This window comes from Boleophthalmus pectinirostris, unplaced genomic scaffold, assembly GCF_026225935.1.
Source record: "Boleophthalmus pectinirostris isolate CB_2022bp ecotype Guang Dong unplaced genomic scaffold, ASM2622593v1 HiC_scaffold_19, whole genome shotgun sequence".
NCBI lineage: Eukaryota > Metazoa > Chordata > Actinopteri > Gobiiformes > Gobiidae > Boleophthalmus > Boleophthalmus pectinirostris.
This window is the reverse complement of record NW_026571140.1, coordinates 38,714,241-38,736,574: the sequence shown is the minus strand read 5'-3', so window position 1 is coordinate 38,736,574 and position 22,334 is coordinate 38,714,241. Positions and strand designations below refer to the sequence as shown.

General features: G+C 40.3%; 1 protein-coding gene across 1 annotated transcript in view; it reads right to left on the bottom strand.

Annotated features, from left to right (window-relative positions):
* The window catches only part of lrp4 (low density lipoprotein receptor-related protein 4), a 369,462-nt gene that overhangs the window by 63,146 nt on the left and 283,982 nt on the right, over positions 1 to 22,334 (bottom strand). The window contains 3 exon segments of the mRNA XM_055154780.1: positions 3,903 to 4,037; positions 10,744 to 10,869; positions 20,840 to 20,965. Of these exon segments, the coding sequence (XP_055010755.1) occupies positions 3,903 to 4,037; positions 10,744 to 10,869; positions 20,840 to 20,965 (387 nt within the window).

Sequence of the window (22,334 nt, the reverse complement as noted above, 5' to 3'; positions counted from 1 at the left end):
CGACTAAACATCGGGCCACTAAGCAAGTCAGGCACATCGAGCCCACTGACAAACTACTAAATATAGATCCAGAGCTAAATTAGACTGGATAAAGGTTGGAAAGCGTGTAAAACGGATCGAAATGCATGTTGGAAACTCTGGCTTTTCTGTTGCTCACTCGATTCTGCTTGTAGCTTTTGTTTTGCGGACATTTGTGTAGGTTTTTTTTGTGTTACGTGTGTCGTTTTTAAAGACCTACGTGACGATTTATTTACACAAAACTTGTTCTTTGTAAATCCTGTTATTTTGCTTCTTAGTTTAGGTTATTTTATGTACATATTTTAGACCACTTCTGTTATTTTACCTTTTACATCCCTGTTTATTAAATGATTACTTTATTTATTCCAGTTTCAAAGGTTTGCATTCTTCTTCAGATCTGATCTATAACTCAGGTTGTTGGTGGCACCTACTTAACCCGATGGAGACAAGTTTAAGTCCGTGCAGTGGAACATTCTTAGAAAAGCAATCACATACTGTATCTATAGACAGTGTTGGGAGTAACAGATTACATGTACTGGAGTTACGTAATCAGAGTACAAATGATGAGTAACTGTATTCAGTTACAGTTACTGTTTCAGTGAGTGGTAATTGGATTACAGTTACTTTGTTGAAATAAATGGATTACATGGCGGGATTAAATTTTTTTTTTTCGCCGTAACTCCACTCATTGCCGGAAACTAAACCAAATCTAAACTAGATCAAAACCAGGTCTAAAACAGGTCTAAACCAGGACTAAAACCAGGTCTAAACCAGGACTAAAACTAAGTTTAAACTAGATCTAAACCAGATCTAAACTAGATCTAAATTAGATCTAAACCAGGTCTAAACCAGGTCTAAAACAGGTCTAAAACAGGTCTAAAACCAGGTCTAAACAAGGACTAAAACTAGATCTAAACTAGATCTAAACCAGGTCTAAAACCAGGTCAAAACCAGGACTAAAACTAGATCTAAACTAGATCTAAACCAGGTCTAAAACAGGTCTAAAACCAGGTCTAAACAAGGACTAAAACTAGATCTAAACCAGGACTAAACCAGGACTAAAACTAAGTTTAAACTAGATCTAAACCAGATCTAAACTAGATCTAAATTAGATCTAAACCAGGTCTAAACCAGGTCTAAAACAGGTCTAAAACCAGGTCTAAACAAGGACTAAAACTAGATCTAAATTAGATCTAAACCAGGTCTAAAACAGGTCTAAAACCAGGTCAAAACCAGGACTAAAACTAGATCTAAACTAGATCTAAACCAGGTCTAAAACAGGTCTAAAACCAGGTCTAAACAAGGACTAAAACTAGATTTAAACTAGATCTAAACCAGGTCTAAAACAGGTCTAAAACCAGGTCAAAACCAGGACTAAAACTAGATCTAAACTAGATCTAAACCAGGTCTAAAACAGGTCTAAAACCAGGTCAAAACCAGGACTAAAACTAGATCTAAACTAGATCTAAACCAGGTCTAAACCAGGTCTAAAACCAGGTCTAAACCAGGACTAAAACTAGATCTAAACCAGGTCTAAACCAGATCTAAAACAGGTCTAAAATCAGGACTAAACCAGGTCTAAAACAGGATTTAACAGGTTTAAATCATGCTGCGCGGACGTGTCTCCTCCTCTTCTATCAATAATATTTTTAATACGGTTAAGTAAAGACTTGGACTTTTCATTGTCTTTTACTAGACAAAACATCTTATGCTACGATATCTTAGTCTTTGCTTCTCTACAGCAAATCAAGTAATCCAAAGTATTCAGATTACATTACAAACTACATTTTGGGGTATGTAATCTGTAATCTGTAAGGGAATACATTTTAAAAATAACCTTCCCAACACTGTCTATAGATTAGCAGGTGGTCGTCCCTTATCAAGAAAAGTTATTTTGTTATTTTAAATGTGAAAATGCAATAAAAAACCTTTTCAATTCTGTCGTGCGTCTCTTGTGTGACAAAACGTACCAACAGTCGTCTACTCCTTTTGCTTGAAACTTTAATGTACAACAATGAATCGAGGTTTAAAGTTCCAGATACAAAATATAACTTTGTTAAGATAATTATTTCATCTCTGAAGAATAGTGTTAGATAATTTATTGTTGCAGGAAGGGAGTTTATTAATGAATGAGGGCAATCGTAAATATGTCAGACTGTTATAATAGATCTACAATTTACGACCGAGCCTGTTCTTCCAGGTTCAGTGTTCGTGCTGTAGATGAGTCAGAGTCTCAGATCTAAGCAGTTTTACACTGTAAAAATCTGTTACTAATTGATACTAAAACCACTTTCAAAACTAATGCTCATTTAAACTGGTATTGATACTAAAAAGTCACATTCATGAGACAGAAATGAAGTTTTCCTGAATAACTTTAGAATGATCTGGAGCTGTACCAGAACAAATATAAGAGCACATAGACTAGTACAGTATTTTTCGGACTGTAAGTCGCACATTTTTTCATGGTTTGGGTGTTTCCTGCGACTTATATATTAAATTTTTCACAGTGACAGTCGTGAGAGGCTCTAGTCTTGTGTGTGAGTATCTGCCGCTCCTGTTCCTCCTGTACCACTGTCACTTCACTCTACTGCACATGTCTCCTGCAGAAAGAGCCTCTGTCCTGCTGCAAGTCGTGAAATATGCAGCCGAAAACTATAATTGAGCAGCAGAAAGAAAGAGTGAGCAAGAAACAACCGGGAGGTGCACCATGCAACTTTCCTAGAAGTCACTGGATGGATGGACAAAGCCTGGACTTCAGTGACACCAAAACCATCCTGTCGGGATTCAGAAAGACCCGAATAATTCTAACTGGAACTGATGCTGAGTCTGACGACAGCGACACAGAAGAGGAAGCGGCGTCTGTTTACCTCCGGAGGTCGCGGAGTTGCTCAGAAGTGACACCGAGGATGAAGAATTGAATGGATTTAGTGATTTGGAGTGAGATGGAGAGTTTGTTAAACTTGTTCTGTTCTGTTGTTTATGTTATATTTTATCTGAAGAACTGTTCATATGTGACGTTAACAGTCTGTTGTTCTCTGTTCTGTTGTTATTACTGGAACTTGACTTTTAAGATGAAATGTCGGTTCATCGTCTCTGAGCTTTGATTTTATAAAACACATTTCCTCCAAAAAGTGCAACTTATAGTCCAGTGTGACTTATCTTTTTTCGTCTTCATTACACTTTTTTTGACTGGTGCGACTTATACTCCGGAGCGATTTACAGTCCGAAAAATACAGTATACACTATTGAACCTACCTGAACCACTGAGGGATCACTATAATAGAACTAGTTTAAAAAAAAAACAAACAAGCTAACAGAGTACGTCCTGTTTCTTAGACAATAAAAATACTTTGTCTCCAGTACAGATATCGGTATTGAGTATCGAGTCCATTCCTTAATATTAAAATCTAGTTTGAAGTTTTAGTATCTTGACAACACTAGTGAGCTAGTGTCTGTAGATGAGTGTCAAACATGTAAACAGTTTTACCCAGTGTGTGTTGGAGGATTGTCAAAAGTATATAAAATAAGATACTAATGGATACTAAAACTAGTGTCTCAGTGGTCCATGGTTCTATACTACTATACTATACTGCTTTTATACTTGTTCTGGCTCAAAGATTTTCAGGAAAGGTTCATTTCTGTGACTTTTGCTAGTTTCAATACTTTACATAGATTAAAAGTAATAATAATAAAAGAAAAAAGTACTATGATTTAATGCTGAAAATCACAAAAGTAAGAGTGTTTTTAATTATCATTGTGGCATCAGAAACAGTGCAGAGTAATGAGTCTGTTCCTTAGTTTAAAATCAAGTTTGAACTGTTAGTTTTGTGACAGTGGTGCGTTAGTGCCTGTAGACGAGTGTCCCAGATGCAGAGTTGTTTTACCCTGACAGCTCCTGCCGTCCTCCATGAGCCTGTAGCCCGTGTGACAGGTGCACTGGACCAGCCCCCGGGCCATCTGACACTTCTGAGCACAGCCCCCATTGTTCTGCATGCAGTTCCCCTCACTGGAGCGCGGGCCTGAGACCAAACACACACACACACACAAGAAATACACGTTATACTACACGTTATACACACTGAGGAGGGACGCACAACACAACACACACACACAAGAAATACACGTTATACACACTGAGGAGAGACGCACAACACAACACAAACACAACAAGAAATACACGTTATACTACACGTTATACACACTGAGGAGGGACGCACAACACAACACACACACACAAGAAATACACGTTATACACACTGAGAAGAGACGCACAACGACACAACACACACACACAAGAGAAATACACGTTATACACACTGAGAAGAGACGCACAACAACACAACACAAACAAGAAATACACGTTATACACACTGAGAAGAGACGCACAACAACACAACACAAACAAGAAATACACGTTATACACACTGAGGAGAGACACAACAACACAACACACACACACACACACACAGGAGAAATAAACTTTATAAACACCAAGAAGAGACGCACAACAACACACACACAAGAAATACACGTTATACACACTGAGAAGAGACTCACAACAACACAACACACACACACAGGAGAAATACACGTTATACACACTGAGAAGAGACGCAGAACAACACAACACAACACACACAAGAAATACACGTTATACACACTGAGGAGGGACGCACAACAACACAACACACACACACACACAAGAAATACACGTTATACACACTGAGGAGGACGCACAACAACACAACACACACACACACAAGAAATACACGTTATACACACTGAGGAGGGACGCACAACAACACACACACACACACAAAGAAATACACGTTATACACACTGAGGAGGGACGCACAACAACACAACACAAACACAAGAGAAATACACGTTATACACACTGAGAAGAGACGCACAACAACACAACACACACACAAGAGAAATACACGTTATACACACTGAGGAGGGACGCACAACAACACAACACACACAAGAAATACACGTTATACACACTGAGGAGAGACGCACAACAACACAACACACAACACACACAAGAAATACACGTTATACTACACGTTATACACACTGAGAAGAGACACAACAACACACACACACACACAAGAAATACACGTTATACACACTGAGGAGAGACGCACAACACACACAACACAAACACACACATACACACACAAGAAATACACGTTATACTACACGTTATACACACTGAGGAGGGACGCACAACAACACAACACAAACACACACACACACACACAAGAAATACACGTTATAAACACTGAGGAGAGACACAACAACACACACATAAACAAGAAATACACATTATACTACACGTTATACACACTGAGGAGAGACGCACAACAACACAACACAAACACACACAAGAAATACACGTTATACACACTGAGAAGAGACGCACAACAACACAACACACACACAAGAGAAATACACGTTATACACACTGGAGAGACAGACACACAACACAACACACACACACAAGAAATACACGTTATACACACTGAGAAGAGACACAACAACACAACACAAACACACAAGAAATACACGTTATACACACTGAGGAGAGACACAACAACACAACACAACACACAAGAGAAATACACGTTATACACACTGAGGAGAGACGCACAACAACACAACACACACACACAAGAAATACACGTTATACACACTGAGAAGAGACGCACAACAACACAACACAAACACAACAGAGAAATACACGTTATAAACACTGAGAAGAGACGCACAACAACAACACAAACACACACACAAGAAATACACGTTATACACACTGAGGAGAGACGCACAACAACACAACACAAACACACAGAGAAATACACGTTATACACACTGAGGAGAGACACAACAACACACACACACACAAGAAATACACGTTATACATACACACTGAGGAGGGACGCACAACAACACAACACAACACACAAGAGAAATACACGTTATACACACTGAGGAGAGACACAACAACAACACAACACACACACAGAGAAATACACGTTATACACACTGAGGAGAGACGCACAACAACACAACACACAACACAAGAGAAATACACGTTATACACACTGAGAAGAGACACACACAACACAACACAAACACACACAAGAAATACACGTTATACACACTGAGAGAGACGCACAACAACACAAACACACACACACAAGAAATACACGTTATACACACTGAGGAGGGACGCACAACAACACAACACACACACAAGAGAAATACACGTTATACACACTGAGAAGAGACGCACAACAACACAACACAACACACAAGAGAAATACACGTTATACACACTGAGAAGAGACGCACAACAACACAACACACACACACAAGAGAAATACACGTTATACACACTGAGGAGAGACGCACAACAACACAACACACACACACACAGAAATACACGTTATACACACTGAGGAGAGACGCACAACAACACACACACACAAGAAATACACGTTATACACACTGAGGAGAGACACACAACAACACAACACACACAAGAAATACACTTTATAAACACCAAGAAGAGATGCACAACAACACAAGACACACACAGAGACACACACACACAGAAGGATTGCACAACAACAACAACAACAACAACAACACACACACACACAAGAAATACACGTTATAAACACTGAGAAAAGACGCACAACAACACAACACAGACACGCATTAAACAGTCCTGGTTTTAGTCCTGGTTTTAGTCCTGGTTTAGTCCTAGTTTAGACCTGGTTTTAGACCTGGTTTAGTCCTGGTTTAGACCTGGTTTGGACCTGGTTTTAGACCTGGTTTAGTCCTGGTTTAGTCCTAGTTTAGTCCTAGTTTAGACCTGGTTTTAGACCTGGTTTGGACCTGGTTTAGACCTGGTTTGGACCTGGTTTAGTCCTGGTTTAGACCTGGTTTAGTCCTGGTTTAGTCTTGGTTTAGTCCTGGTTTAGATCTGGTTTAGTCCTGGTTTAGTCTTGGGTTAGTCCTGGTTTAGATCTGTTTTAGTCCTGGTTTAGTCCTAGTTTAGTCCTAGTTTAGACCTGGTTTTAGACCTGGTTTAGTCCTGGTTTAGACCTGGTTTGGACCTGGTTTAGACCTGGTTTAGTCCTGGTTTGGACCTGGTTTGGACCTGGTTTAGACCTGGTTTAGTCCAGGTTTGGACCTTGTTTAGTGTCCGGCAGTGAGTGGAATTACCGAAAAAATAATAAAAAAATAATAATAAGTGAAAAGAGGAAAATACTTCTGTGTAATCCATTTATTTCAACAAAGTAACTGTAATCCAATTACCACTCACTGAAATAGTAACTGTAACTGAATACAGTTATTCATAATTTGTACTCTGATTACGTAACTCCAGTACATGTAATCTGTTACTCCCCAACACTGACTATACACAGACTGACTGCACAACAACAACACACACACACACACACACACACACACACACACACACACACACACACACACACGCACAACACACACACACACACACACACACACACACACACACACACACAGATGCGCCGAGTCAGCGAGTACCAAACCAAAGTGTGAGAGCAGCAGAGAAACGGGCAGAAAACAGAAAACAGGACTGAAGTTCCCTGGAGGCTGGAGCCGCAGACCGAGGACTTCCAGAGGTCACGTTTAAGGAGCTTCTAGTGCTGCTTTTCTCGTAAATAACTTTTTCGTTTCAGTGGAGTTAGATAGTTTAGTTTTACTTAATTTTGTCCATAACTGTTTGCAAAAATGGGAAATAAGTCCATATAAAAATGATTCAAATATTTACTAAAGTTAATGCTAATATTACATCTACAATACACAAAAAAAATTCCCCTGGAAGAGCTGGAGGAAGTGTGTGTGGAAAGAGAAGACTTTAGGGCGCACTGACATTCCGCACTCTTCTCTCCAATTTATGTCTCTCTTTTTTTACTTTAATCTTTATGATTATTTATGTTTTGATTAGTTTTTATTATGATTTTAATGTACAGTATGTCTTATTCTGTAAAGCACTTTGTATTACTTTGTGTACGAACTGTGCTATACAAATAAACTTGCCTTGCCTGTGCCGTCTTCAAGCATGACTGAGAACCAAACCGGTCCTCGGCCATGACGTCATCACATGGGGCTGTTTGTTTACAAGTCGTGCAGTAGCGCCTACACTTTTAGCGGAGAAAATAAGTCCAGCGGCATGAAATATGTATTAAATATTAAGACAGACGCGTCCTCTTATGATACACGCTCCTCTGTGAGTTTTTGGATCTAAAAACAAAGTGGAGAAGTGAAGACAACCAGAGACGAGAAAAGATGCAAAACTTCCGTCTCTACCACAATCTGTATCGAATGTAAGCGCAAATATGCCGTGTGTTTTGGAGCGGAGTTTGTTCACTGTTTTCCTCGTAGGAGTAACATCAGCGCACACACAGGGCTTGTATAGTGAAGTCATGAGCAACTGCTTTGGCACAGCGCCTCCTCCAACCGGGCCAAAGTCCCAAACGTGTGGTCACGTTCTGGGCACGGTTCGGTAGCGCTCACACTGGACAAACGTACCGCTCTTTAGGGTCTGTCCGTGTTTGGGGATGGTTCTAAAGTTCTAGTCTAAAGTGTGAGAGTGAGAGAGTGCACCCTTAAGGCCCGTTCACACCAAGGCGTCAAAGCGTCCACTTTCAATGTAAAGTCTATGTGGACGCGCGACTAGAGCGTCCTGAGTTTTTGCGGCGCGTTTTCGGCGTCAGCGCGGCGCGAATCTGGCGTCGACGCGGCGCGTCTTGAGCGTTTTGGCGTCCAAGGCGTCAGCGTCAAGAAGTTGAAAATGCTGAACTTTTCGCGTCAGGGTTAGGGTTAGGGTATCCAGTGACGCAGCGACGTTATTATCAGGAAGCAAGACCCGAGAACCAGAATGAGAACCACAAACATGAACGAAGATTAAATATATACGCCACAATCACCGAGCCGAGGACTACACCAGGACTGGACCAGTACTAAACCAGGACCGGACCAGGACTAAACAAGGACTAGACCGGGACTAAACAAGGACTAGACCGGGAGTAGACCGAGATTAGACTGAGACTAAACAAGGACTAGACCCTGAATAGACCGAGATTAAACCACGACTAGACTGGGACTAGACCAGTATTAGACCAGGACTAGACCGGGACTGATCCAGTGTTATTAGTGGAGTATAAATATATATACGCCCCAGTCGTCGACCCGATCTCCTCCGCTGATGTTTTATGTCATAAAAACACTCTTTCAGTTTGGTCTGACATTGTTTCAGGAAAAGACCGGGACCGGGCTCTTGTTTCCAGGGCAACGGACACACTTCAAGTATTTTTGTCCCGTTCGTCCACGGCGTCAAAGACGAGTGTCGGGGGCGTCTAAACTCAAATGCAAAGGCGTCCAAATAGAGGCGTCAAGGCGTTTTTTGACGCTTCAGTGTGAACGGCCCTTTAGACTGCTGCTTCAGTGACCCAGGCCCGGATAAATCGTAAGACAACGGCTGGATATTTGATCAGAAGTGCCTTTTCGTTTAGATGGTGACGGCGTTTTTGGAAAAAAGAGAAAAGCTGAATACGCTTCGCCGCAGCGTTTCCGTCTATACTGCCCAAGATGCAAAACTCTGGTCAGATCTGCTCACATCGTGTATGTGTTTCGTCACCACCGAGCAGTGTTGGGGAGTAACATTACATGTACTGGAGTTAAGTAATCAGAGTACAAATTATGAGGAACTGTATTCAGTTACAGTTACTGTTTCAGTGAGTGGTAATTGGATTACAGTTACTTTGTTGAAATAAATGGATTACAGAGCGGTATTTTCCTGTTTTACATTTTGGGTTAAACCAGGACTAAACCAGGACTAAACTAAGACTAAAACCAGAAATAAAACCAGAAACTAAAACTAGGACTAAAGCAGGACTAAAACCAGGACTAAACCAGGACTAAACCAGGACTAAAACCTAAAACCAGAACTAAAACCAGAACTAAAACAGGACTAAAACCTAAACCAGGACTAAACCAGGACTAAACCAGCACTAAACTAAAAACTAAACCAGAAAAAACCAGAACTAAAAAGGACTAAAACCAGGACTAAAACCAGGACTAAAACCAGGACTAAACCAGGAACTAAACCAGGACTAAAACCAGGACTAAAACCAGGACTAAACCAGGACTAAACCAGGACTAAAACCAGAAATAAAACCAGAACTAAAACTAGGACTAAAACAGGACTAAAACCAGGTCTAAACCAGGACTAAAACCAGGTCTAAACCAGGTCTAAAACCAGGACTAAACTAATACAATATGACATGGACATAATTTAAGGCAGCAGTGACCTCATATAAAAATCATTTCTCTATCAATAATATTTTTAATCTGGTCAAGTAAAGACTGAACAAACGAGAATTTTCAGGATGTGGTTGCTTCATTCATGAAGTTTTAAAAAGCACGACAATATCAAGTAATCCAAAGTATTCAGATTACGTTACTCACTTTAAGTCATTTAATGGATTCCGTTACAAACTACATTTTGAGGTGTGTAATCTGTCATCTGTAGGGGAATACATTTTAAAAGTCACCTTCCCAACACTGCCACCGAGCCGCCGGGCATGAATACACAATCGAATTTCACACACAAGACAACATTTAAATTAGGTTTTAAACAGGAGTGTGTGTCAGACTCACGGCAGTCGTGGTGTGGGTGCTCGTCTGTTCCGTCTCCGCAGTCGTTCACTTCGTTACACACTTTCCTCTGACCGATGCAGCGTCCGTTTCCACACTGGAACTGGTCTGAGGCACACGGAGGGCTCTCTGTGGATAAAGAGAAAGGCCACAGTCATTATTTATGAATCAGAATCAAAGGACACTTCCAAAACATCAAGGTTGAACGAAATAATAGGGACGGTACAAGATCTCATGAGACAAAATTGCCTCAAGATCACAAAATTATCTTCTGAGATTTTTGTTTATATTTGGATTGGACAAAAAAGTGTGTTGGTGAGTTACATCTCATTAGTAGAATGAAAGAAAAAATATAAAATCAAATAAATAAGAAACTGTGAAGACAAAATTGGAAACCGAATCATGAAATATTAGAAATGATGTTAAAATCTCGTCTTGTTTTGTTCTCGTGGACACAATTTCACATCTCGTTTCGTCTTGTGGAACTATTAATATTTTTATATATCGTACACACTTGTCCAAAAGTAAATATATTAAATCATAGTAACCTCCTATCAGAACCTCACATGCAAGTGGGGTGAAATTAACGTTATGTATGCATTTTTTTTAGAGATTTTAGAAAGACAACATAAGGCGTTTTTGCTTTGTCAGAATCTTGTGTGGCCCCTGTGATTTTCTCAAAGAGGCAAGTGCTAAAGAAAAGTTCCTATTAGGGTTTTGGCATTTTTCAAACAATACGGAAATGCAATCACGTGGGTTAGGGTTAGCCTGATTCATCAGCCGGTTTCACTTCGTGGAAACTGTCTGACCTCGCAGCATTAGGTTTCGTTCGCTCGACAGTAGGCAGGTACTTTTTTTTATTTAACTGGTATATTAAGCTTTTCCCAAATCCTGTAGGAAGAAGGACAATAACGTCTTTCCCCTTGATAAAATTCACCAAACATTCTCTTTGTTCGGGCTTTAACTCCTCAATCTCGGGTATCGTTCCAACACAGAATGTCTGTCTTCGTCTACATCCATCTCGACCGCTTTGTTTACTGTTATGACTTTATGTTATGGCTTCACAGATCTTCGCTGATTGGCCGGTGCGCGGTCTACAACTTCTGGGGTTTTTGCGCACCATCTAGCGTATTCCAATTTCTGACCTAGTCGCTGGAGAGAAATGAAACTGAGCGCTCCATTTCTAGGTTAGGGTTAGAGTAGCCAGAAATTGTGCGCAAATAAGATTGACGTCACTTCAAATTAACATTACTCAAGAAGAAGTGCAAAGTAATGGCCCAAGAAATGACTCAAGTAAAGATAAAAAACAATTTGGGAAAAGTATGACTCAAGAAGTAAGTAAGTAGGTCTTAATTTATAAAGCGCTTTTCACAGACATGTCACAAAGACGCTTTACAGAGCATTTTTTTATAGATAGTAGTGGCAAAAGTAAGAGTAACTGCTGGGACATAACATCTAATTTAAAATGTAAAGTTAATACAAATGGAACAAACAAAAACTAAATCAAATCTGAAGGAGCGTTCAAGAAACACAAATGTTCCAATCATTTCATATTATCAACATAAAGCTTTTGTCACTATTGAAGAGTTACTAGTTATTTACTGAAGCAGGAGTAAAAGTTTGTTGCTGTAAAAGAACAATTTCTTTAAAAAGTTACTCAAGTAAATATAACAGAGTACTACGCACCCAAGCTTATACGAAAACAACTTCTAGTCTAGTTATATAACATGTTTTTCTTTTATGGTCCTAAATTAACCTTTACTATGAAAAATCCTCTTTTACAAACATCGTTTTACTCGTTTTTGGCCCAGGACTCAGATCCCACTCACTCTGATACATTATGTACCATTTCTGTTACGATTTCCTTCAGAACGAGGGCCAAAAAACACACGAGAATTTGTCACAGCTTTTGAAAAATGTACTTTTTGAGCAGCCCACACACAGATGGTGCGACTGGCTTTTCATCTCCACAAAAACAGTTTTAACCACACGGACAGGGACCAAGAGGGAGTCTGAAATCTCTCGAGACCAATTAATTAGACAAGACTTTGATCGCGAAAAGAAAAAGTGTCTATAGATGTAGTAGCAGATTTCAGAAGTTGCTTGGTCAGATCTGACACAAAGAAATATGAGAAACTGGGCTAATGTAATAATGATGTAACAAACGCAGTAAAAAAAAAGAAGAAAGGACTACATAGACCATGATCCTTTGCTCTCTTTCAGTGCAGATAATGAACCCTTATTGCTGTAGATTAAAAGTGTGGCACGGTTTAAAGGTGCTGTAACAGATTTTTACTGTCTTAAAAATATGAAAAAAAGAATGAGTTCATTATAAACAGTTTGCAGTGGTAGTGTTATCACAAATAAAAACATTTCAAACTTGATGTTGATACGAAGGAAAAGACTTGAAGACATCTGGAAAGATGCGATTACAACTTCCGGTGTAGTTACCCACAATGGGCCAGGGATCTACTAAAATAACTGGAGGGTGTTGCTGCTTGTAGCTGCCTCCAGTTGATGTCGTGACACTCACTGGAAATTAAGAGGAAAAAAATCCCCTGGGCTGAGAAAGGATTGTTATCATCACTGTTGGGCAAGTTACTTTGAAACTGTAATGTGTTATTTATTACCTATTACTGTCATTTCAAAGTAATTTGTTACATTACAATATTACTGCATTTAAAATGTAAGGCATTACATTACTATTGCATTACTTTAAGTTACTCTCACCAAAATAACTTTTGCGCTGTATATGGACTGAACCAGGACTAAACCAGGTCTAAACCAGGACTAAACCAGGTCTAAACCAGGACTAAACCAGAGCTGAACCAGGACTAAACCAGAACTGAACTAGGACTAAACCAGAACTGAACTAGGACTAAAACAGGACTCACTGTAGGGACGGGCTCGAAGGTGACGCAGGAGAAAGGAGCGGCTCTGCTCCGCACCTCACGGAGGTAAGAGCGTCTGTCACCTGATCGCTCTTTACAGACATCCTGCTGCTCGGGCTCACGGTCCTGATTTCAGCAACTATTTGCAGGGACCCGAGCCGGTGCAAGAGTCTGTTACAGCGCGTAACTTCTACCTTCCTTCAGCGTGTCCAGAAGTCCAACTTTTTGTGTGATGGTTTGCATCTTCCTCTGCCTTTTGGGTGCGAGCGCAGGAGCCTTTGTCGGTGCAGAACGTTTCGTCGACGTTGTGGGTTTCGTCAGGGAGAAAACTTGCAACCGTACAGCACTTCAGAATCACACTGCTAGAGACTGAACATGTATTTAAATTTGGCAGCTGGACACATTCTGTACTGTACTGTACAGGAGACAGGAGTCCCTTGGCCAATCAGGACGCAGCGGGAGGAACGCAATACGCATTCATACAATGTAAAAAAAAAAGGCAAGCAAAATTGCACAAAAAAACCCCCAAAAAACTGCGAAACAGCGAGACCGCGAAAAGTGAACTGCGATAGAGGGAGGGACGAGTGTAAACCAGGTCTAAACCAGAACTGACCCAGGTCTAAACCAGGTCTAAACAGCGTGGAGTTCTTTGTCAGTCCTTCCTTTTTACCTGAAGGTCTATGAGGGCGCATCTCCGGCGTTTCACCGCTGCTGATATCGAGGTGATTTTAGCGAATTTGTATGAAGAAAAACCCACCACTTCAATCCAGGTTAAAAAAACATTGTAACGCGCGTTACTCACATTTGTACCGAGTAAAATATTACTATTTTTTCCCCTGTAATGCCTTACATTACTGCGTTACAGCAAAAAGTAATGCATTACTGTAATTCGTTACTTTTATAACGCGTTACTCCCAACACTGGTTATCATAGAATACAATATAATCACAAACTGCTCGTGTTTGGCTGACAGGGCACCTACGACTTTGAAAATGTTGGATTTTGTGGCGATTTTTGCCTATTTTTTCATAGATCATAAACTTTTTCTCAGCTCAAAATCCTTCAGTTGTCTTCAAAAATGCTTTATAATTGTTAGCTCCAGCTCCGCTCTAGCTCCTCTCGCTCTGATGGGTCAAAGTGATCACTTGATACACGAGACAGCGCTCCGTGCGTGCGTGCATTGGTGTATGCCCGCAAGAGAAAAGAACACTACTGCACATGCTCAATCGGCACAAAGCCACCGAAAGTACCTCGCCGAGCTAAAGGCGAATCTGGAGTCGTATGTGCTGTTTGGAATCATCTTGAATTTGGCGCCTCATCTCTTCTAATCGCATGTACCCAGTCGTGCGTCAGTGGGGAAATTATAAAAACTGAGGTACGGTTGTAATTGTTGATTAGCCGAACATAAAGGAACGCCACAATGACATGGAGATGAAGAAAACAAGGCCTGGGAAGTTGTAATCGTTTGTGTGAATAGAACCTATATAATGTAATTTTCAACATTAAATCATAGTACTTTCTTTTCTATTCACATGTGGCCTAATATCTGTGTAATCCCTCAGTTATTCAAGTGGGTTCCATAGCGTTCCATGGGCATATACTACTCTATGTTTACCTGACCAGCTAGAACTTTACGAAGACGAGTGGAGTGGGTCCTTACACTTAAAAAAAGGAGAAAAAAACAGCATAAAGGACTGAGAAACAGCTCGGATTTTTAAAGAATCAACAATAAATGCACCAAATTTAACTTACTTATCTCAGGTAATAGAAGTAATAATTTTGGAGATGACATTTGTTAGACAGGTGAAACAAACTGCTGTAGGTGGATCCTGTCAAATTTGGATGCAGGTTTTTCACGCTCTGTGGTCCGGTTCTGGTCTCTTCTGGATTCAAACTAAAAGAAACTGGCTGGTGAAGTGTCTCCGCTCTTAAACTTGTTCTGATCCAGCTCAAAATCATTCTAAAACTATGAAACTACTCAGAAAAGGTTCATTTTTGTCAGAGAATGTGACTTTTTTAGTATCGACATCTGCTCAAACGAGTGTCTAGTTTCGATACTAGTTTTAATATTCTCTAGTGTCTGATTTTCGATACTTTTGACAGCCCTCGTACATTGTTAATCCTTCTTTGTTTAGCTCTATATCTTGTACTGTATTCCTCCGAGTCTCTTTTCGTTATCAGAGCATGAATCACTTGCTTTGTTTTGCACGCGCTGTTTATTCAGAGCAGATTTACTGTTATGGGGTGTTGGAGCTAAGTGACGAATGCTTTTGTGAACGTAGCGCTGACAAATGAGGCGTGATAAGACAAAGTTAACAAAGCCAGACTTAAAGGGACAAAAATATAAGGAGTGTGTGTGCACAGTGCGGCTTTTATTGAAAACAAATGACCCTGCAGGTTTAATTATTAATGCAGCTACCGATCGTTCATTTTAGTGTAAATACTGTTGAGAGAAAAATGACAAAACACACGCACACGTTTCATAAAAGCAGCGTCATCAAGTGTTAAAGGTGCATTGCGTAACTTTACTGTTACAGGGTTGAGCATGTGCTTATATTGCTGGAATTTTCAACGACAGTATGGTAATGAACGTATTTATCTCCATGGAGACGTCACCAGACCAAGTCAGAGGTCAAAAACATGTTTCTGCGATATCATTTTATTTAAAGACCCATAACGAAATAAATGCTAGATACATGTTTAATGTTATGCAAAATTTCTATCGAGATAAGAAAGTGACAGAGCAGAATAGTTATGTAGTGCAACTTTAATAAAATATGTTCAAGATCACCTGTATGAATCCGTGGAAACAAAGATTAAACCATACTTTGGAAAATTCTTCATTGAGATACATACGTTTTATGTCACACTGTGGAATATTATTATCCAGACTGGCGCCACCTAGTGCCTCCGCTCAATATCATTTCTCTCCAGCGACTAGGTCAGGAATCGGAATACACTAGACGCTTCGCAAAAACCCCGGAAGTGTGAGTTTGGGCCCCAGCCAATCAGCGAAGAGTCATACATTCTGTGTTGGCAACGATTCCCGAGATCGAGGATTTAAAGCCGTAATAAAGAGAATGTTTGGTGAATTTTATCAAGGGGAAAGACGTTATTGTCCTTCTTCCTACAGGATTTGGGAAAAGCTTAATATACCAGTTAGCCTCGTTAGCGCCGCATTACTTACATCACGACCAAACAGCAGCGATTGGTTAAATGAAAAAAGTACCCACCTACTGTTGAGCGAAGGAATCCTAATGCTGCGAGGTCAGACTTCACTTCGTAGAAACCGGCTGATGAATCAGGCTAGCACCATCTAGTGCCTCCGTTCAATTTCATTTCTCTCCAGCGACTACTGTATTTTCCGGACTACTAGACGCGCTCTTAAGCCTCTAACCCGTCAAAAAATGACTGCGCCCCAAAATCCAGAGCGCCGTATACACGAATCCACTCAGGTGTCCCAGCACGACTTCAGTAAACTACAAAGCCGCACCACTCGCAGAACACGCAAACACACACGGAGCAGACAGCGACCGCACAGCGAAAAACACCCACAGACACACTCATCACTCCACGCCGACGAGGAACGGAACAGAGGAACGAACCGAAAAGCGAGTGCAATGTGCCACTTCTAGACACGACTGAACAACTGAGTCACTGCGAACACGCCGACAATCCGTTGGTCCCAGACAGCACCTCCCTACACGCCACAACTGAACAAAGCCCAGAGTCACCGTGAACGAACAAACAAACAAAACCACTCACCTTCCAACTGTTGTGTTTCCTTTAAAGTCCGGTGCGGTTTATTTGTGAAAAAAGTTTGAAGATAGACCATTTAATGACAGTGCGTCTTATAATCCAGAGCGCCTAATAGCCCGAAAAATATGGTAAATCAGGAATCTGAATACACCAGACAGTTTGTATGAACCCCGTAAGTTGTAGACTGCACACCGGCCGATCAGTAAAGAGCTGAAACAACCCGAGCTGCAACAGCAGACTTCATACACTATCCTCCTTTGGACTTCATTTGTCAAATAAAAACTTTGCATTTTTTATTGCACCTTTAATTCGCAAGTTCATCTCGCAGAAACAACAATGATCGTGGACAGACATGTTCACTCTCCGCTTTGTTTACCGTTGTGCCGGTAATTACTTGGACAGTGTTCCAGCGCAATACATACCTCACGACCAAACAGCAGCATTTCCATGAAGTGAAACCGTCTGATGAATCAGGCTAAAATATTATAACCAAAGTAATGACATTTCCATGGGAACAAGCAAAAGGATTCCCTCTGCCAGTCCAAATACGAGTCATGTTTGAGGAAATATGTCCACAGTAAGGGGGGGCTTGCATTTCATTTTATGTCAGTCTGTTTTTGGATAAAACGTTACATACTGTGTCTTTAGAGAGAATTATGTTCAATTGTTGTTTTTGTCAACGTCATAATTCAAGACATTTTTTGCTCTTACTTAAACATAAACTCCACATAAAGAAACTATAGGCCAGACGTGACATAATTACAACTACAACGACATACTTTCCTAATCCTCTCGGTTTACAGATTAAGACAGATGTTAGGTCTGAGCACAGTCTGGCTCACGTCACTATAACTCCGTTTCCCATCAGCCCCCGGTGCTTCGGCTGAGTGCAGGTTTGGTATGGGCCGTCGTCGTGGAAACCTGTGATGTTATTTTTAGCTGAAACGATGACATCGCTGTGAGTGCCGCGGGCAGAAACACAACTCGCGGCGTTTCATTCACGTACAGACTCACTCCAGTCATTTTCACTCAGTGAGAGAGGCACGTATGACCAAGCCCTGTGCAGTCACTTACTGTCTCCATAGAGATAAATAAGTGTAATGTCATACTGTGCTGTCTGTGCCCAATAATAAAGGGTTTTATTGTCCGATTAGGAAGTGCATATTACCATGCTAGTGCTTATGGTAAGTGAAGAATAACTCTGGACGACTACAAACTGTTTAAAATGATTTTGTTCTGTTTTCACATTTTTAAGATCTGATACAAGGCCTTTAAAGATGCACTACGCAACTTTTTTTCCTGCTCATCTCCATGAAGATGATATAATTTGGCCTGAAATGTTTCACAGTATGGCATTAATCTATTCTAATCATGTTTGGGTGTTTTAATTTGTTCACTATCCATTCTAACTGTAAGTCTGGCAACCGCTCCACAGATCAGACCTGTAACTTGACCTGGTGGCTTTACCTGCGTGTATTCATTGAGATTTAAGTTAATGCCATACTGTGGAACATTTCAGACAAAGCAATGACATCTACATGAAGACAAGCAGAAAAGTTTTGAATGAGAATTTATAACATTTGGTTTCAAATTCAAACCTAACTAAAGTGTAAACACAGGGTTCCCACGGTCATGGAAATCCTGGAAAGGTCATGGAAATTGAAAATGTCATTTTCAAGGCCTGGAAAAGTGCTGTAATTTTGTAAATTCAATGAAAGTTTTGGAAAAGCCATGGAATTTTAGTATCTCTTTCACGCAACTACAGCGTTCTGTTCAATAATCATTAGGCTGTTATGATTCACAAAGACACTTTCCAGAGCATTTTTCAGTATTATTCATTCACTCCAGACCCCGTGATGGTGTTACTGCACTATTGTAGCCAGAGCTGCCCTGGGGCATACTGACAGCGGTCCCTCCGACCACCACCATCACTCACACACACACCACTTTCATACGAGGCAATGTGGGTGAAGTGTCTTGCCTAATGACACAACAACAGTTTTTTTTTGTGACTGACTTTTGTTTGAAAGAGACGAAAATAAATGCACTGACAGTATTTTGAAAGTTAAAAAATTATAATACCAAACCATAAGGTGAGTGGAAAAGAGTTAACATTTCATATTTAGCGATAAAAGTCTAATCAATTCTGCAGCAAAGTCATGAAAAATTTACTTCAGGTCATGAAAAAGTCATGGAAACATTTAGAAATTTTGTCAGTGAAAAAGAGTGGGAACCCTTTTCTGTATTCAGTATTGCAATGATGACGCGATTATATTGTACATTCTATTAAATTAGTCTGCAGTCTTAGTATAAAATACAGTTAACATACGTCCAGACACTAGGAACGGGACAAAACTATTTTCACAAGAAAAGACAAACCACGAGATCCAAGAGAAGAAGACGAGATGAGATTTTTCTATAATTTGTAATAAATAATAATAATAACAGTGCGATCCACATTAGACTAGGAGTATTTTCACAGAAGAGAAGTCCTAGGGGCAAATTTGAGGAAAAGTCTGTAAACCATTTTTTTACATAATTTGAGGGTGCTGATTCAGAATATTTTGTTTACCAAGCTGGATTTTGAGTTCTAAGCCTTCTAATTTGCATATTAATCTGAATCAGGAATTTGTTTCATTTCTGCTCATCAAATGAAGGAAATGAAGGACACTAGCTTTAAAGCGCTGCAGTATAGCCTTGTTTTTATTTCAGTATGCGAATTAGGGGTCATGTGGTGACTTCTATGTTCGTTATAATATTTCCCTGATATATATTTACAGTATACTGGTATTTGTTTTCTGGACTTTTTATGAAATCCATTCAGTTAAAGAGAACTTTAATTTGATTAGCCTGGCATCTATGCTAATTACCATTCTTAAAACTCAAAATTCAGCTTGGTAAACAAAATATTTGGAATCAGCGACCCTCAAATTATGGGAAAAAGAACGTTTACAGACTTTTCCTCAAATTTGCCGCTAGAATTTTTTCTGAACATATTTCTTAGAACGATTCTCAGTCTATATCACAAGTTTGACTTCACAATTTGTATTTATTTTAATTAATACATCAGTGGTCACTACAGCTTCTTAAATTGTACCAGCTCTTATTTTTTTTTCTGTCCAAGCCAAAGGTAAATTCAGTTTCAATTTAGTTTCATGAGATCTTGAGGCACGAGATTTTGTCCCATCCCAACCAGATACTATAGTGGATTCAATTAGAACATACTGCAAGAGTGACAACCAAAAGAAAAAGAAAAACATATACAAAACTAAAATAATATTCCCTATAGTGTAACCTGGACAAAAGTGAATATTTCAATGACGATGTGATTATATTATGAGTTATGTAAGTTATCTAAGCCTTAAAATATCGACCAAAATAATCACTGAAAAATAAAATTCCCTACAGTGTTTATCTAACATATGCAGTAAATACATTAAAATCCTCACCAGTTTTCTCACAGCCCTCTTCGTCGCTGTGATCGGCGCAGTCGTCCTCTCCGTCGCATCGCCACGACAACCGCACGCACCGCCCCGTCCCGCAGCGAAACTGGTCGGCCGTGCACATGGAGGTGGCTGCGGAAAGTTACGTAAACATTGTTAGTAAACGTTAATGAGCGACTGTTGTCAAAATAAATCTACAGTTGCAGGAAAACATGGAAGAAACGGTGAAATAACACAGTGAACACGTTGTGCGTCGTCACGGACAAGTTATGATTACAGCATACAATCGTGCTTATTAAAATTTAATGAAAAGACGCTAGACCAGAGTTTGGTTTTACGTAACTAAGTAAAACTGGTTTTGCCTCAGAGTCCTGCTCGGGTTCATTTTTGGAGACCCACACCCGCCCCTTAACTTGTGATTATATCAAAGGTAAATCCACACCCGCACATTCTACCCGTTACCCGCCCGTGCCCGTGATAAATCGAGGTCAGACCGTTAGTCCGACAGCCCAATAGTCCCGGACTAAACCAGAACTAAACCATGATTGAACCTACGGCGTGTCATTAGCGGGTAATAAATATATACAACCACAGAGCTGATCGCCAGGACTACACCAGGACTGGACCAGGATTGAACCAGGACTGAACCAGGACTAAACCAAGACTGAACCAGGTCTAAACTAGAGCCCGACCGATATATCGGCTGGCCGATATTATCAGCCAATATGGGCACCTGGAGACATATCGGCTATTGGCCGATATGCTCGCTGATATGGGCCGATATTTCACGTGGGCATGTTATACCTCGTTATAAAGTCTTAGACTCTCTACATTATGTTCATTTAATCCAATTTACACACAGATAAATGTCCTCATATGTGGCTCCGCATCAGTATTTATCTGCGGTTTAATTTGTCTGTGTCTGTGTCCGTACTGTCCCTGAACACACCACCACAGTGACGTCACTTCACTCACGTGTGTTTGTTTACACCCGCAGCGGTGCGCAACACTGAGTTTATATTCTTTTTACGGACAATCGGTTTGAGTCTGGATTAAAAGGACATTTATTAGTGCAGACTTGTGATGTGAGGAGGAGCCTGTGTGAGCGGTGAGTGTTGGAAATACATCGACTTTGAAGCTAGTTTAGGTTTTGTTAGCGATTAGCTGCTGTAGCTCCCACACATAAACAGGATGTTTTCTATTGGTCTATTGTAAAGTGACTGTATTGGCCGTATATTTGTTACTGAACCTGCATTGATATGTAAATGAGCTGTGAATAGACGTGTGAATGATCCACATTTATGCATATAATTAATTACCGCGGCGCGCACGGCTAAAGGCTAATAGCGGTAGTTTATTTACTAGCTAGGAGTTATGGGTCGGTCGCGATCGAAGCGGCTCTTAGAGCGAACAACGGGAGCATATTTCTCATTGGGAGCCGTGTTTTCTCTTTTTCTCACTTTTTCTCTTCAAGCCGCATGTCGACCCGTAGTTTGACAGC